Genomic DNA, 16,456 nt, shown 5'->3' on the forward strand with positions numbered 1-16,456 from the left:
GGAATGCACCCTGTGTCCTCCTCATGGAACAAACTCATGCTCTCCCTTCTACCCCTAAATCAGTGCTTTCCCAGAGAAGCTTTCCCCACCTCATTTTTCATAGTGCCATGATCATTCTTCCTCAGCCATCCCATTTTTATGGATATTCTCTAGTTAACATCTGTTCCTTTTTATCAGTGTGAACTCCCTAAAGTCAGGAAGTTTGTCTTGTTCTTCTTTATTCCCCATTGTACCTTTAGGGCTTAGCACAAGACCTGGCACATGGTGTGTTTAATAATTACTTTTAAAGGGATAATTAAGAATGTAATCCTTACTTCCACAATTTTGATCTCAACTGAGTTTTCTTTTTCCAAGGTAGCACTTCTCTTTGGATTGGAATTTGCATTTTCTTGGCTATCTAAACCTGTTTTGTCAGGTATATGTTAAGTGGTTAACCAGATATAATTGCTCTGTGTGAAACACCAACTATTAATTTCATAAAATAACCCACTGTGTTCTTCAGAAATGGTATTTTAATAACTGTTTAATAGGATACAAATATCAAACTAAAATGAAGAGTAAGAGGAGTGAAAATGCAGGGAAACTTCTACCTTAATGAAGAATGTTATATGTTTTAGTGTGTAAAGTATTGTGGATACCCAAAATTTGGAAGAAGGGATTCTTGAAGAGGATTACGTACAGGTTTTGAAGCTTCCCTTCCTCATTCTTTAACAACTTGATTGATATGCATTCCTTAATATACTAACGTGGTTCAGGATAATGAAGAGACTGAATTTATCTAGAAATGGGACTAAATCCACCAGTTGGCAATTCATTTCAAATGATGGATATACTTTTCTATAACAAACTCATTCATTATGAGAAAGCATCTCCTGAAGCTTAAGGCAACCATGTTCAGATAATTAAAAGAAGGTATTAATTCTGTACAAGAAACAAACATCCTGATGGAATTCATCATTTTCAAAAGATTAAATCGGCAAAAAGATAAGTAAATCTAAAAATACTTTAGGTAAATTAATAAAACAATGTTGTGAAGAATACCAAGTTAAGGGAACCTAGTGAGTTTGGAGCATGCTGCTAACCTTTCAAATTAATTTCAAGGAAGACAGCCCCTATCATTCAATTGAAGAACCATGAAGATGCCTAGGTTTAATAAACTACAAACAGTGCACACATTAACAAATCTATAGAAAAATTCTGGTAGCACCACTAGCAATGAAGATGAAAACCCTCTGAATAAGCACAGCATTAAGGCTTGTGATTCATAAACTTGGTAAAGTACTAAAGGGAAGTCAGTGCTCAGGCAGGGAGAATTGCATTCTCCTCAGCACTGGCAGGAGTGACCGGGCAACGCTGTGGAAGGCTGTCTTCCTGGGCAATAGCTCACCCCTCAGGCACCACAAGCAACAACTTACATCACTCTGCAGGTCATAGGCTTTCCTGGCTTGGATCACATCATTCTGGTCAGGAAAGCAAGACCACTGGTGTAGGTAGTGGTGATAGTCCACATCGCTTGCTAATGCCTGGCCTTCTTTGGCAGCATTGATGGACACCATGTCTGCCGGGATGGTGATCTTAGCCTTGTGGTCATTGTAGGCCTTTTTGTACAGCCTGTCATTCTGCATCTTCAACACGTTTGCTGCCCAGACCAGTTTAGGGTCTTCCTTGGCATTGCGACACCCAATGTAATGACCCTTCTGTTTCTCATAAGCAGTTTTGTATAGATACTGGTGGATATGAACAGAAGAAAGAAGAATTGTTTCTCCAAACTCACTTTTTCTAGACAGCCTACTCAAATAACTCCATCTCCCTTACATTACCCTTTTTGGGGCACTGTTTTTCTTTGAATTCATACTATAAGTTTTATACTTCTTGATACATTGGTTTGTCTTCTGTAAGCGTGAAAACATTGTGAACACCTCAAAGGCAAGAACTGTGCTTCTGGATTCCAATATAGGGTTGCCCAGTGTTTCCCAGACTTCAGTCATTGTTTGCTATTCTCACATGTTTTGCCACAAAGCACCACCTGTACTTCATACTTTACTTTGTCAACTTGATTCTTTGTCTAAATAAATATATTTTAAAGTTTAAACTTATTTAATATTTTTATTTTAAAATTTATAATCCTATTTAAGTGGGGAAAAAATCAGTATTTTTCTAGCACACTTTAAAACCAATGTAACTATTTAAAAAATGCTTGTCCATGTACTGCATAAAATTATCACAGGAACCACCTATGTATGCTGCACTTCAACAAACAGTAGAGTTCTTTGTACCCACTGGATCTCTGTAAGTGTTCATGCATTAACCGATATTGAGAAGATATTGAAAAGAAAATAAAAATCTGTGCTTAAACATACGGAGAGCAGAACCAAGCAGAGAAGTTAAGTGGGTCATCAAATTGTTGTCAAAGTTGTTCTTGAATTGGGGATTTTAAAGCACGACACTAGTAACAATGCCCTTCATTCTATTAGATATAATTCCTGGGGAATTAAATTAAAGATTAGTACAGTATTAACTCTCTGAGTGTCTATGAATTAGTGTTTGTTAACGCCGGGCAAGGAGGAGCTCTCACATCACTGGCAATATCCCTGGAAGCCTTGGCATGCTGGATCCCGATGGCATCTGCTCTCAGGTCATAACCGGTTATCTTGACATCTTCCCAAGCTTGCTGATACTGTTTCTGCAAACGGAAATTGCAGTGCCACAGTTAATGTGAAGAGGAAGCTACTGAGTCAGCATTACCGATGTGTTCAAGAATATGTTAAAGTTACAATGAAAAATTAATCTCCCCTTAAGATTTATAAAATAGACTGGTTTCATACCGAACTTAAGCTCCAGTACATTTTTAATGACATGTAGTAAAGTTCTCTTCCAGTAACTGTTTTTTAAAGAAGGGAATTTAAAAGATAGTAAATCATGTGAAAATGAGAAAAATTATACATATTGTTTGGCTTTTAAAGGGAAAAATCAATGATAGGCCACTAAAAAGAGAACTAAGTATTACTATACATGCATATATATGTTTTGATGTCGTGTGTTTGGCATAAACCACCGCATTTTTCCTTCCAACAAAGATAAGGACACATATTATAAACACATACGTAGGTGTGCGAGCACACACAAATGACACTTATCATTAAAGACTAGAAGTAAAAGGAATATTAGGGAAATGCCTTTTGCTAAATGCTCTCTGGAGCATTTTGATGAGAGGTTTGGTGAGGCAGAGAACACTGTGTGAAGCAAGTGGATGTGCAGGGCCTTACGTTGCTGATCTGCATGGTGTTGAGCTTGGACTGCCTCATCAATGGAGTGTCAGCCGGTACATTCACATTTGCCTTCTCTTTGTCCCAGGCATCACGATACAGTGGCTGGTAAAAATGAAAAACAAAGGATCGGTGATGAGTAAATAAGCCAATTACCACATGAATAAAATTACAGGTACAATTAAAGGTTTTCTTTGGATTTGTTCAGATGTAAATGGAGATCACATTTTTTTTTCATCTGTGTGTTTATTTAGAAGGTGCCAAAAGTGACTTCAGCAAGAAGAATACATTCATGTGTGCTATAATATAAACGTAAAACGAGTCAGAAACATGATAGTAAATAGATCCTCTTCTATTTATTCACATGTAATTATCTGGCAGGTAGGCTCTCATTGCAGGTGACTATGATAATCCACATTGCAAATCAAGTCCTAGCTTTCTTGGCCTAAATAACTGTCATAATGTCTAATATTGGGGCTGCCCCTGGACCTTTCAACTTATTTCACCGTTGAACAGCAGTAAAAAGGTGGCGGTTTTGTGATCATTGTATTAACTGGTGGACCTGTATTACAGGCAAGGTCTACAAAATGTGTTCAAGGTGTACTTCAGAGAATATGGAACATGAAGATGCCTACCACACTTATATTGACCAAAGAATTATCTAAACAAATGAAATGTTGATGCCGTTAATTGATGGGCTATATGAAATTCTATCTGGATACCTGAATGTTCAAGATTCTAATCCTGGTGTCAGCAGTTTAAAGTTCACAATTATAATTTTTATTGAGACCTCTTCAATGTGTCTGAACATAGCATCAATTGACTTACCTCACTGATCTGTACAGCATTGATCTTTGCCAGAATAACTTCAGGGGTATCAACAATGCTGGTGAATTTGAGGGCCTCAGGCCTTGTGCGATACAACCTTTCATTCAGGAGATTCTGGGCATTCTTCACTCTCATCGCTTCCACGGAACCCTCTGGCAACCATCCAATACCCTTCAGCCATTCCAGGTCTGATTTGTACACGTTCTACAAGAAGGAGAGGACCACAGAGTACAGAAGAGTCAATTTGCCTACTAGAGCACGATGCCAGCAAACCACATACAACCTCTACTTAAACCGGCTGGGTGGCCAGTCCCATGAAACTCAAGGATCAACATTAGATGTTAATATTTGAGTGTTACATCTCTGGCACACACTCTCTGGGAGAAGTTCAGAGTATCCTACAGGAACTGGAGCAGGGCTAACAACTAGCACTTGTGGAATGACAGACCGCAACGGCACATAATTTTGTTTTTATGCAAGGTTGAGCTTCTGTGCTCACTACTTGAAATCTGCCTTTTATGTGCCACTGGGGATAACTTCTGTAGGAATTTGGGAGAAAAAGTTTCTTAGAAGCATGTATAATGAAAAGCAAAATACATACTTATATCTATGTACACCTCTCCTCTTTCTCTCTAAACATATTATTTAAATAAATATATATATAGATAGATAGATAGATAGATAGATACACATTTTTCCTATATGTGTCAGATAAACTTGAAATCCAACATTTTTTTATGCTTACATCTGTTTCTGACATTTAGATACCTGATCATGCAAATGTAATGGGATTGAAATTTTCTACTTAGTTACATAGAATAAGAGAGTGATTTTCATCTGATGAATAAGGCCTTATAAGAAGGAATCCTCTATAAGATAGAAAATATTCAGAAAAACTCTGCAGAAAAATACAGAATATGTTAGATTCTATTAAGATTACTGTTTAAATTACAACCTTAAGGAATATTCTGTGATTAAACACATAGACACACATCTCCCCAAGAGTCTGGAGACAGGATACGCACATCGCTCTGCAGTTCATAGGCTTTCTTTGCCTGGATAACATCATTCTGGTCTGGCAGACACGTCCACTGGTGCAGATAATTGCGATAATCAATGTCGCTAACCAGGACCTGGCATTTCTTGGCCTGAACAATGGACATCATGTCCAACGGTGTATTGTAGATTCCTTTAGACTTCTCATAAGCTTTCTTATATTCTCTGTCACTCTGGATCTTGGCAGCATGTATAGACCATACCAATTTGGGGTCATCTTGTAGGCTGCGGAAACCCACGTGGTGGCCCAGTTGCTTACGGTAACCTTCTTTGTATTTGTACTAAAGTTGTAAAAAAATAAGATAAAAAGACATATGGACATAATGCATGAAGAGGACTTTTCGTTAAATGGTTTTGGAATATTTTTTTAGCCTTAATGTAAATTGGCTCAAATTGGTAGTTATTATATATTTTAGTTCTCTTTAAGGAAATTAGGGCTATTTTAGATAGTTCCACAGAGGACACGAACAAATCAGGAGGGAAATAGTATGGTGAACAAGAGTAATAAAAAAATAATAGCTAACATTTACTAGCAATCACTATATGTCAGACACTATTATGAGTGCTTCAAATGTATTAGGTTGATTCATATGAAATTGCTGAATTTTTTGGTTAAAAATAGTTGAATTGTGGCAATTATAACCTCATTTAATCCTCAGAACATCTCTATGATGTGGATATTAGTATTATCACATATTTCAAATGGGAAAAGTAAGGCACAGTGGGGATAATCATTGTCCCTAAGGTTGCCTGGCAAGTGGAAATTAGGTCAGTACCAAGGGTACTGAAGGTACTTCAGGTAGGAAAAAGTCATATGTGTGGTTTTGGAGACAGACAAGAAAGGAGCATGCTTCAGGAATGGAAGACAAGGCTGTTGGTATGAATCAGCAGATGACAACAAAAGGCCTGTGGATAAGAGTTTCCACCTATTCCACGCTTGTTCTCAGTGTCTTAGGACAAGAGTAAGATCATTTCTGTTTCTTTCCTATATTTGGATAACATGGGAAAGTTTGGAGAAAAGGGAGAGAGAGAGAGCTGGGAATAATGCAGATACTATGGATTGGTTATGCCTTTTTAGAGATAAAAATGAGAAGTAAGAAGGAAGAGACAGCTGGATACTAAGACAAAAACTAGAGGAGACTTTGAAGAAAAGGAACAAAGGTAGCTTAAAGATTTGGAGCTGGGGGGCCTTAGTAGAATAATTATTTTGACTGCTGGTACGTTTTAAAACTACTGTTAAATGAACTTCAAAGGGTTACTCAGAGGAGTATACATACGCCTCTAGCATAAAGTCTTGTATATAAAATGTGATCTCGGTCTTAAGTCTTGTATAAAACTTTCATCTGTGATTTATATTTATGGAGAATGTCCTAAAGATTTGTGGGATAAAATCACATTGTATTGGTTCCTGAATTTTCCCCAAGAATCTGGTATAGATCTTCATGATATTTTACTTCTACTTAGAAACAGCTTAGAAGGTATTTACACATATACTTCACCTATGTTTACCTCAATGTTTTTCATCCCATTTTAATATTTTAAAATAAAGTCTTTAGCACAAGGCAAATGCAATTGTTTGCATAGAATTAAAAAAAAATCAAACTGAATCAAACTTCTTGAAAAATATTCTCCCTATTTGTTGTATAGAGAAGAAAATCCACAAGGAAATAGAAGGAGCTGTACCTCACTGGCAATTTCTCTGGAGGCTTTGGCATGCTTGATTTCAATGGCATCTGCTCTCAAGTCATAGCCTTTCTGCTTGGCTTCATCCCAGTCTTTCTGGTAGAGTTTCTATTGAGGGAAAACACAGGTTTGCTTACAAGAATTGAAAATCAGTAGACATATTCAAAGAAGTCATGATACGAATCACAAAGCACAATGTAAATGAAGGCAGCATAAGAAAAAAACAGTCGCTTCTGAGTCCTTTTGGTTATTGCCTATTTACTTTGTGGAGTGCAGGGTACTTGTGACTACAATTTTAAAGCTAAACATCTAAATCTACTAATATTTGAATTATTTGCATTCACCACAATATAGTACAATGTGAAAATATCCCATTATACAGTAATGGGAACTAAGAATCAACTGTGAACCTAGAGAACCTTCATCAAGTTACCATATAAGACTTGATAAGATTTTTTCCCAATGTTGCCCTTTGACTTTTCAAAGGTCCCTGCTAAAGGGATGTGACATAGATATCATACCTATCCTACACTTTGCATATAATTAAAAGTTTGACTTTTCTTATGGCCTTGAAATGTCAAACAAGAAAGTTCTGGATCAACCAAGAACCTATAAAGACAATAGAGACTGTTATCTCTTATACTTACTTGTGTAAGAGGCACTTTACTAGGGATTTCATTACTCTCAGTTAATATACAATGAAACTGAGCTGTGGATGTTGGATATAGGACAATGATTTCAAGGTTGAAAGAAGGACACCAGTGAGATTCAGGTATCCCACCTCTTGCAGTGCAGGGGCCCAAGATATGTATCTAAACTAATGTTTGAAAGAGAATTTCCATTCATACTGCATTGGGAATGGTAGCCAAAGAGGAAGTATCTAGCACCCAAAGCTGTAAACATTTCTAAGGCAGGTAATTTGTCCATTATAACACACCCCATAGGCTGACAGATATTGTCCCATAAAGACATTTACACTTCATATTTATGCCTCTTACATTGCTGATTTGCATGGTATTGATCTGGGCCTGCAGTATGACTGGCATTTCAGAAGGAATGCTTATGTTGCTTTTATCTTTATTCCAGGCTTCTTGATATAGTTTCTGTGGAGAGAAGGAAAATATGATTTTAATACAGCAATAGAGATGGATAACTGAACATTAAGCCTTAGCAACTATTTAACCTGGGGAAATGTTTTGTTATATGTTTGCAGTGGTTAGTTTTTTGTGTCAGCTTGGCTAGGCCAGCGTACCCAGGTATTTGGTCAAACATTATTCTACATGTTTCTGTGAAGGTATTTTTTTAGATCAGATGAACATTTATACCAGTAGACTTTGGGTAAAGCAGATTACCCTCTGTGATGTGGGGGCTTGTTCAGTCAGATGAAGGCCTTAAGAGAAAAAAGACTGACCACCCCTGAGCGAGAGTAATTCTGCCAGCAGACTACCTTGGGCTTGAACTTCAACTCCTGCCTGGGTCTTGAGGCTGCTGGCCTACCCTGCAAACTTTGGACTTGCCAGCCTCTACAATCATGTGAGTCAATTCCATGAAATAAATCTCTCATACCTCTTATTAGCTCTGTTTCTCTGGAGAACCCTGACTAATACAGTGTTCTACCATTTAACGTGTAGCATTATGCCACAGGTTTTTTTTTTTTTTTAACATCTTTATTGGGGTATAATTGCTTTACAATGGTGTGTTAGTTTCTGCTTTATAACAGAGTGAGTCAGTTATACATATATATATGTTCCCATATCTCTTCCCTCTTTGTCTCCCTCCCTCCCACCCTCCCTATCCCACCCCTCCAGACAGCCACAAAGAACCGAGCCGGTTTCCCTATGCCACAGGTTTTGTAATAAGTATTTGCTTTCCTGAGTTGTAATGGAGTGACATTTTTCATTTTAGTGCTTCCAAGTCGGTGTGTGAGGTAGGGGAAAGGCGCATTGGCATTTGTCAGAGTTCTGCTTAGCATGTGCCTTCACTAAACTAAACCAAGAGATTCTTAGAGTTGCTCAAAGCACTTTAAGTCTTTGAAGAGGAACAATCTACTTTCTCTGTTTCATCCACAGATGCTCCGTTTGGGTGGCATTTTCTGAGAAGAGAGTCCTGCTAAAGGAGAGCCTGGCGGTCGGATGGTTCTTACCTCACTCATTTGCAGAGAATTGGCTTTTGCCAGGACAACCTCTGGCGTGTCGACAATGGAAGTGAATTTCAAGGCTTCTGGGCGTGTCCTGTAGAGTCTTTCATTCAGCAGGTCTTGAGCACCCTTCACCCTGGTCATTTCTACTGAGCCTTCTGGCATCCAGCCAATGCCACGCAGCCACTCCAGGTCTGCTTTGTACACATTCTACAGAGACATTAGATAGAAATATTGTTCCAAGTGCTAGATATAGCATCCCTTAATTGGAAAGTAAGTTCACGGGGTTGAGGAGTTGATAAGCACAAGAGATGGTGGTTCCAAAAAAGTAGGACCTGAGATTTTACATGAATCAGGGGTTTCAATATCCATGACAGAGTAATTTGTAAAAGCATAATTTTTTATGCTAGCCATGAATAAGGATAAAATGGTAATAATGTTAAATTTCATGGTAATTATTTGATATTTCAAAGAAATTATATAACTGAAAAACAATTTAAAGATATTGTGTCAAATCTCATTTCATTTTCATCCTGTAATAGGATGAAACTCTGTTTAGTGTTTTGGATATAGTACAATAGTGGCAGTTATTTTTTAAATGTTCAGATAATTTATGTTTATTTGAAATATATTTTCTTTGCCAGACAGTACGAAGGACATGAAGAAAATCGTCTGGAATCTAGGCCAGGGAGGACATGATCTAAGTAGGGTTCTTCATCTATGTTCTTTGATTCCCATAATGTAACTCCTAAATATGGGTTTTATTTTAACAATGTGAATGGCTCCCCCTGAGGTTGTGCAGTGAGCAACCCATGGGTCTGTCCACAGAGGCACTGTCTGTACAATTAACAAATCTATGTCCTCCCATTCCTCCTTTCCCAAAGTTCACGTTACGTACATCACTCTGTAGTTCATAGGCCTTCCTTGCTTGGATAATGTCGTTTTGATCAGGTAAGCACGTCCAGTGATGCAGGTAATTTCGATAATCAATGTTACTGACCAGAATCTGACATTTCTTGGCCAGCAAGATGCCTAACATGTCCACTGGGCTACTGAACTTGGTCTTCCACTTCTGGAAATCCTTCTTATACTCTCTTTCACTTTGAATCTTCCCTGCATGTATGGCACACATAATCTTGGGGTCATCTTCAATGCTCCGGGCTCCAATGTGGTGGCCTTTCTGTTTCTCATATGCTTCTTTGTATTTGTACTAAAACGTAAGAAATATATGTTTAAAAGCCCAGTTTTAAAACCATATGCATGCTGACAATTAGACAACATGAAAACCCACAAGCAAATGGATAAGAATTTCATATTTTGAATATTTTGACATCTCTGAACAATTTTAAACTGTTTTATGCTGTCATGAACGTAACAGTAGTGTAATCATATATCTTCACTGCTGAAAACTTTTTCTGCAACAACTCTAACTACAATTTCAAAATGTGTTTTTCTTCTCTGAGACAACAAAGGGAAAGGTCTTGGAAGGTAAGAAGCGTGACTGGAGGGGTATATAGGAAGCAGTTACAAAGTGTGGACCCAGCTGCACTGTGGTTGTTCAGCAAGGTGAGACCAAGGGGGTTAGACAGAGAGCACTTACGTCACTGGCAATGTCTCTCGAGGCCTTGGCACTCTTGATGGGAATAGCATCAGCTCTCAGATCATAGTCCTTCATCTTTGATTCATCCCATCCCTTGGTGTAAAGTTTCTAGGTGGAGGATAATACACAACAGAAAAAGTTATAGAAAGTTAACAGGCCACTTCCAGTAAGGAAGGTGGTAAGATGGAAAAAGTATTTTAACTCCTCCTAGACTAAAGGCTGACTTAACAATCAGGAAATCTCTTACTTGGCTTATATTGGCAGAATTGCTCTTGGCCAGCTTGATTTCTGGGGTGTCTGGCATCACGTGGATGGAGGTTTTGTCAGTATCCCAGGCTTCTGTATATAAATGCTATGGGGGAGGTGAGGTAAAACCCTTTGTTAAAGCCAATACATTGCAGTTATTATAAAATTTAATTTAACTGTAAAATAGCCTTTGAAAACTTATGTGGAGGTGAGGGAAGCAAAAGGGTATGGGGAGAGTAAATCATAGCGGTATTTAAACAGACATATGATCGTTTCATAGCCAATGTAAAGCAACATCATGATCTCAATTATTGATTCTTTTCATCCAGTGACTCTCAGGCTTACTCACAGAACCTTCAAGGATGGAACTTGGCTATAGAACTATGATACAGTAGAAATCCCTAGACTTCAGAATCAATCCCAAGGTCAAACCCAACTCCCCTATGTCCAAGCTGTGTGATCTTGAGAAAGGTACCTAAAGCCTCACATGCCTCATTTTTTGGAGGGGGATAATCATATCTTTCTCATTAAGTATTTTTTAAACTTTATACTTACCTCTTTCTTTTTTTAAGTTGGGGTGAAACTGGTGTATTACTTTATTGCGTATTTTTTCGAGATTAACTGTAACATATGTAAAGTGCTTGAGTCATAGTAGGCACTCAACAAATTTTATGTTTCCTATTGTTATTATCACTGTGACTGCTGTTGATGAGTGTGGTATAGAATAGAGTTTCTGGAGTTTTAATACCCCAGACGTTGGAGTTTGCTATCTGAGAGCCAATTTCATATTCTGCACTGAGCCTTCTTTCTCACTACCCAGATATTTGGAAGACATTAAGGCAGGTGTGGGAGAATTCAGAAAAGTTCAATTCAATCTCAGCTGTGCATATTAAGGGCCTACCTGTTGGATAAAGAAATTAGCCGAGTATAAATAAACAGATTGCCAGCACTCTGGAGGGAAAAAGCGATCATCGATCTTGTACAATAAAAATGAAAGCAGCAATAACATCTCACTTTCCAAAGTGGAATTTCTACCACCTATGGTTTTGGAAGCAAGTAATTTGAGTTGTGCACTGGCACTGCTATGCACACTGTGTTTCCAAGACTTCTGAACAAAATGCAAAATGACTGTATATTTTTTTACAGGATGGGTAAAGAGTTGCTGATGCCTTGAGTCTGCTCTGCCAAGCAGAATGTGCAGAGAAAAGTAATGCATTTGTGGATGTCTCTGGGTTACTGCTCAGAAGAGTGTATGCCTTACTGCAGAGAGATTGTCCTAGGCTGTACTTCCTCACCCACCCAGAGGATGAGGGGACACAGGGTTGAGAGAAGCATGCAGGTCCAACTAGGATTCAAGCACATGCTCTGTTGAAGGCCTGCATGAGAATTAGGCTCATCACCTCTCCTTTCTCTGGAAATCCTCCAGGACATTTCTCACTTTATAAGCCCAGTCTGTGGAAGGTATGACACAGGCAACTGGCAAAAGCTGGAGACTCACCTTGCTCATGGTCAGGGCATTATTCTTTGCCAGGACAATCTCTGGGGTGTCTGTAATGCATGTGAACTTCAGCTGGTCTGCAGGCTGGCGGTACTTCCTGTCACTCAGGATTTCTCCTGCTCTCTTCACATTCTCGACCTCCACAGAGCCAATGGGCACCCACCCAATGCCTCTCAGCCACTGAAGATCAGCCTTGTAAATAGACTGAAAATGAAACAATGTCAAATATGTGTAGGAATTACCTCCACAGCCTGATGTCTAATCTTGATTTAGCATGGTGTATACAGATGGTGTATAATTCTGCATCTTGTGTAAATTTCGGGGAAGACACAGGACTGCCTTACTTTGGTGTAGAATGGCTAGTTCAGCACTTTGTCCCTGAAGGTAGTCAATTTTTGCTGTTTTAAAGACCTATGAAATCTCTAATAATATGTGATTTCATCAATGAAAAACCATTTTAAGGAAATTCCTGCCTGCCTCCTGATACAAAGTGTTTATTCTCTGATTTGACTGCCTATACCTCTTTGTATGGAAATAATTCTCTGTTATAGTTTGTTCTTATCTTATTGGGCAGGGGCCTTCACAGCCATTGCGCACCGAAAGAAAGGATGAACACTTCCACATGTTGAATCCACGTGTTTTCTCGGGACAACAAAAAGGGATCTTTTTTCAGATGATTCTATACTCATGTTTCTAAGCCAAAGAGTATATATATTTTTACTCTTACTTATCTTATCCTCAGTCCCTCTTCTTGTGTTGTAGTTCAAGTAAAGAAAAAAAGATATTTTATCCTGCTTTCATGTTTCTTCTTTGAACTTAAATAAATGGGCTGAAGGAGAATTTTTCTCATAAGTAAGATTAGCAATTCTTTTTGTTTTTATGGCTTTTTGGGAAACTCTTTTTTACAATGCCACCACTTTTATCATTCTGCCAAAAGTGACTACTTGTCAGAGCCTGATCAAAAAAACAAGGAGCTACTATACCAGTAAGGTAGTATTTGAGTCCCAAGGACAATCTACTGGCTGACAACAAAAATACTTAACATATTTCTAGGGAGATACTGTTTTCAGCTTCTTAGAAAAATTGTCTTGATATATATAACTCATTCTTATATTTCCTTCCACAAGCTATAATAGATATTTTCTAAAAGTTAAGTAGTCAGAAAAATGATGATGCAATAAATTCATCTGGAAAATCAGGTTGCATTAAATCAGGATTTCTTAACCTGGCATCAATGAACTTAGATAGAAAAAACATCTTTATTTTCATTAACCTCTAACTGAAACATAGCATTTCTTTTAGCTATAACTATAGGCAACAGATTATGGTAGTATTAACACTACATGGAATTTTATCAGCAATAGAAGTCACAAATATTTTCATATTCTATTACAGCTGTTGCAGACATCTTGCATATTTATGTTCATCACTTCTTTGAAATTAAGCTAGTTTTACACCCACTGCTAGATCTTTTTATTTAATGTGTTAATAAAAAGCATATATATTACTACACCGTTGGCGGGAATGTAAATTGGTGCAGCCACTGTGGAAAACAGTATGAAGGTTTCTCAAAAAACTAAAAATATATTGGGTTGTTTGTTTTTTTAATATTGAGCTGCATGAGCTGTTTATATATTTTGGAGATTAATCCTTTGTCCATTGATTCATTTGCAAATACTTTCTCCCATTCTGAGGGTTGTCTTCTCCTCTTGTTTATGGTTTCCCTTGCTGTGCAAAAGCTTTGAAGTTTCATTAGGTCCCATTTGTTTATTTTTGTTTTTATTTCCATTACTCTAGGAGGTGGATCAAAAAGGATCTTGCTATGATTTATGTCAAAGAGTGTTCTTCCTATGTTTCCCACTAAGAGTTTTATAGTGTCTGGTCTTACATTTAGGTCTCTAATCCATTTTGAGTTTATTTTTGTGTATGGTGTTAGGGAGTGTTCTAATTTCATTCTTTTACATGTAGCTGTCCAGTTTTCCCAGCACCACTTATTGAAGAGACTGTCTTTTCTCCATTGTATATCCTTGCCTCCTTTGTCACAGATTAGTTGACCATAGGTGAGTGGGTTTATCTCTGGGCTTTCTATCTTGTTCCATTGATCTATGTTTCTGTTTTTGTGCCAGTACCATATTGTCTTGATTACTGTAGCTTTGTAGTATAGTCTGAAGTCAGGGAGTCTGATTCCTTCAGCTCCATTTTTTTCCTGCAAGACTGCTTTGGCTATTCGGGGTCTTTTGTGTCTCCATACAAAAATGGGCAGACCTAAATAGACATTTCTCCAAAGAAGACATACAGATGGCCAAGAAGCACATGAAAAGCTGCTCAACATCACTAATTATTAGAGAAATGCAAATCAAAACTACAATGAGGTACCGCCTCACACCAGTTAGAATGGGCGTCATCAGAAAATCTACAAACAACAAATGCTGGAGAGGGTGTGGAGAAAAGGGAATCTTCTCGCACTGTTGGTGGGAATGTAAATTGATACAGCCACTATGGAGAACAGTATGGAGGTTCCTTAAAAAACTAAAATAGAACTACCATATGACCCAGGAATCCCACTACTGGGCATATACACTGAGAAAATCATAATTCAAAAAGACACATGCACCCCAATGTTCATTGCAGCACTATTTACAATAGCCAGGTCATGGAAGCAACTCAAATGCCCATTGACAAACGAATGGATAAAGAAGATGTGGTACATATATACAATGGAATATTACTCAGCCATAAAAAGGAACGAAATTGGGTCATTTGTTGAGACGTGGATGAATCTAGAGACTGTCATACAGAGTGAAGTAAGTCAGAAAGAGAAAACCAAATATCATATATTAATGCATATATGTGGAACCTAGAAAAATGGTACAGATGAACTGGTTTGTAGGGCAGAAATTGAGGCACAGATGTAGAGAACAAACGTATGGACACCAATGGGAGAAAGTGGTGGGGGGTGGGGGTGGTGGTGTGTTGAATTGGGCGATTGGGATTGACATGTACACACTGATGTGTATAAAATGGATGACTAATAAGAACCTGTTGTATAAAAAAATAAATAAAATTAAACAAACAAACAAAAAACCTAAAAATAAGACTACCATATGACTTAGTAATTCCACTTTTGGGTATACATCCGAAAAAAACAAAAACACAAATTTGAAAAGATACATGTACCCCAATGTTCATATCAGTATTATTATAATTGCCAAGATATACAGAAGCAACCTAAGCGTCCATCGAGAGATGAATGGATAAAGAAGAATATATATACATAACAGAATACTACTCAGCCATAAAAAAGAATGAAATTTTGCCATTTTCAACAATATGGATGGACTTGGAGGTATTATGCTAACTGAAATAAGACAGACAGGGAAAGACAAATCATGTATGATATTATTTACATGTGGAATCTAAAAAAACAATAAACTAGTGAATATAACAAAAAAGAAGGAGACTCCCAGATATAGAGAACTAGTGGTTACCAGTGGGGAGAGGGAAGTGGGGAGGGGAAAGATAGGAGGAGGGGATTAAGAGGTACAAACGATTATGTATAAAATTAGCTACAAGGGTATATTGTACAATGCAGGGAATAAAGCCAATATTTTATAATAACTATAAGTGGAGTATAACCTTTAAAAATTGTGAATCACTATATTGTGCACCTGTGACATAATATTGTACATCAACTACACTTCAATAAAATAGCATCTATGTTACTACATCACGTAGTTTAATTTTTTCTCCTGATAATCTAATTTTATTTATTTTTAATTTTTTATTATTTTTTTATTGAAGTATAGTTGATTTACAATACTGTGTTAGTTTCAGGTATACAGCAGTGATTCAGTTATGTATAATTCAGTTATATATATTCTTTTTCAGATTCTTTTCCATTATAGGTTATTACAAGATATGAATATAGTTCCCTGTGCTATACAGTAGGTCCTTGCTGTATATCTATTTTATGTATAGTAGTGTGTATCTGCTAGTTCCAAACTCCTAATTTATCCCTCCCCCTGCTTAGTATAATATTTTGATAACCATATTTCGATGTAATCAGTTTCTTTTGAAACGTGTGTGTGTGTGTGTGTGTGTGTGTGTGTGTGTGTGTGTGTGTGTGTATTTTTATGCATCTT

At 37.4% G+C, this 16,456-nt stretch overlaps 1 protein-coding gene across 1 annotated transcript in view; it reads right to left on the reverse strand.

Moving 5' to 3' along the window:
- Positions 1–16,456, reverse strand: part of LOC103083893 (nebulin) — a 120,982-nt gene that overhangs the window by 80,891 nt on the left and 23,635 nt on the right. The window contains 12 exon segments of the mRNA XM_082930885.1: positions 1,416–1,727; positions 2,576–2,683; positions 3,267–3,371; positions 4,095–4,298; positions 5,120–5,431; positions 6,834–6,941; positions 7,832–7,936; positions 8,977–9,180; positions 9,869–10,180; positions 10,571–10,678; positions 10,818–10,922; positions 12,315–12,518. Coding sequence (XP_082787011.1) covers positions 1,416–1,727; positions 2,576–2,683; positions 3,267–3,371; positions 4,095–4,298; positions 5,120–5,431; positions 6,834–6,941; positions 7,832–7,936; positions 8,977–9,180; positions 9,869–10,180; positions 10,571–10,678; positions 10,818–10,922; positions 12,315–12,518 — 2,187 coding nt within the window.

Source organism: Lipotes vexillifer, unplaced genomic scaffold (genome assembly GCF_000442215.2).
Source record: "Lipotes vexillifer unplaced genomic scaffold, Lipotes_vexillifer_v1.1 scaffold193, whole genome shotgun sequence".
NCBI lineage: Eukaryota > Metazoa > Chordata > Mammalia > Artiodactyla > Lipotidae > Lipotes > Lipotes vexillifer.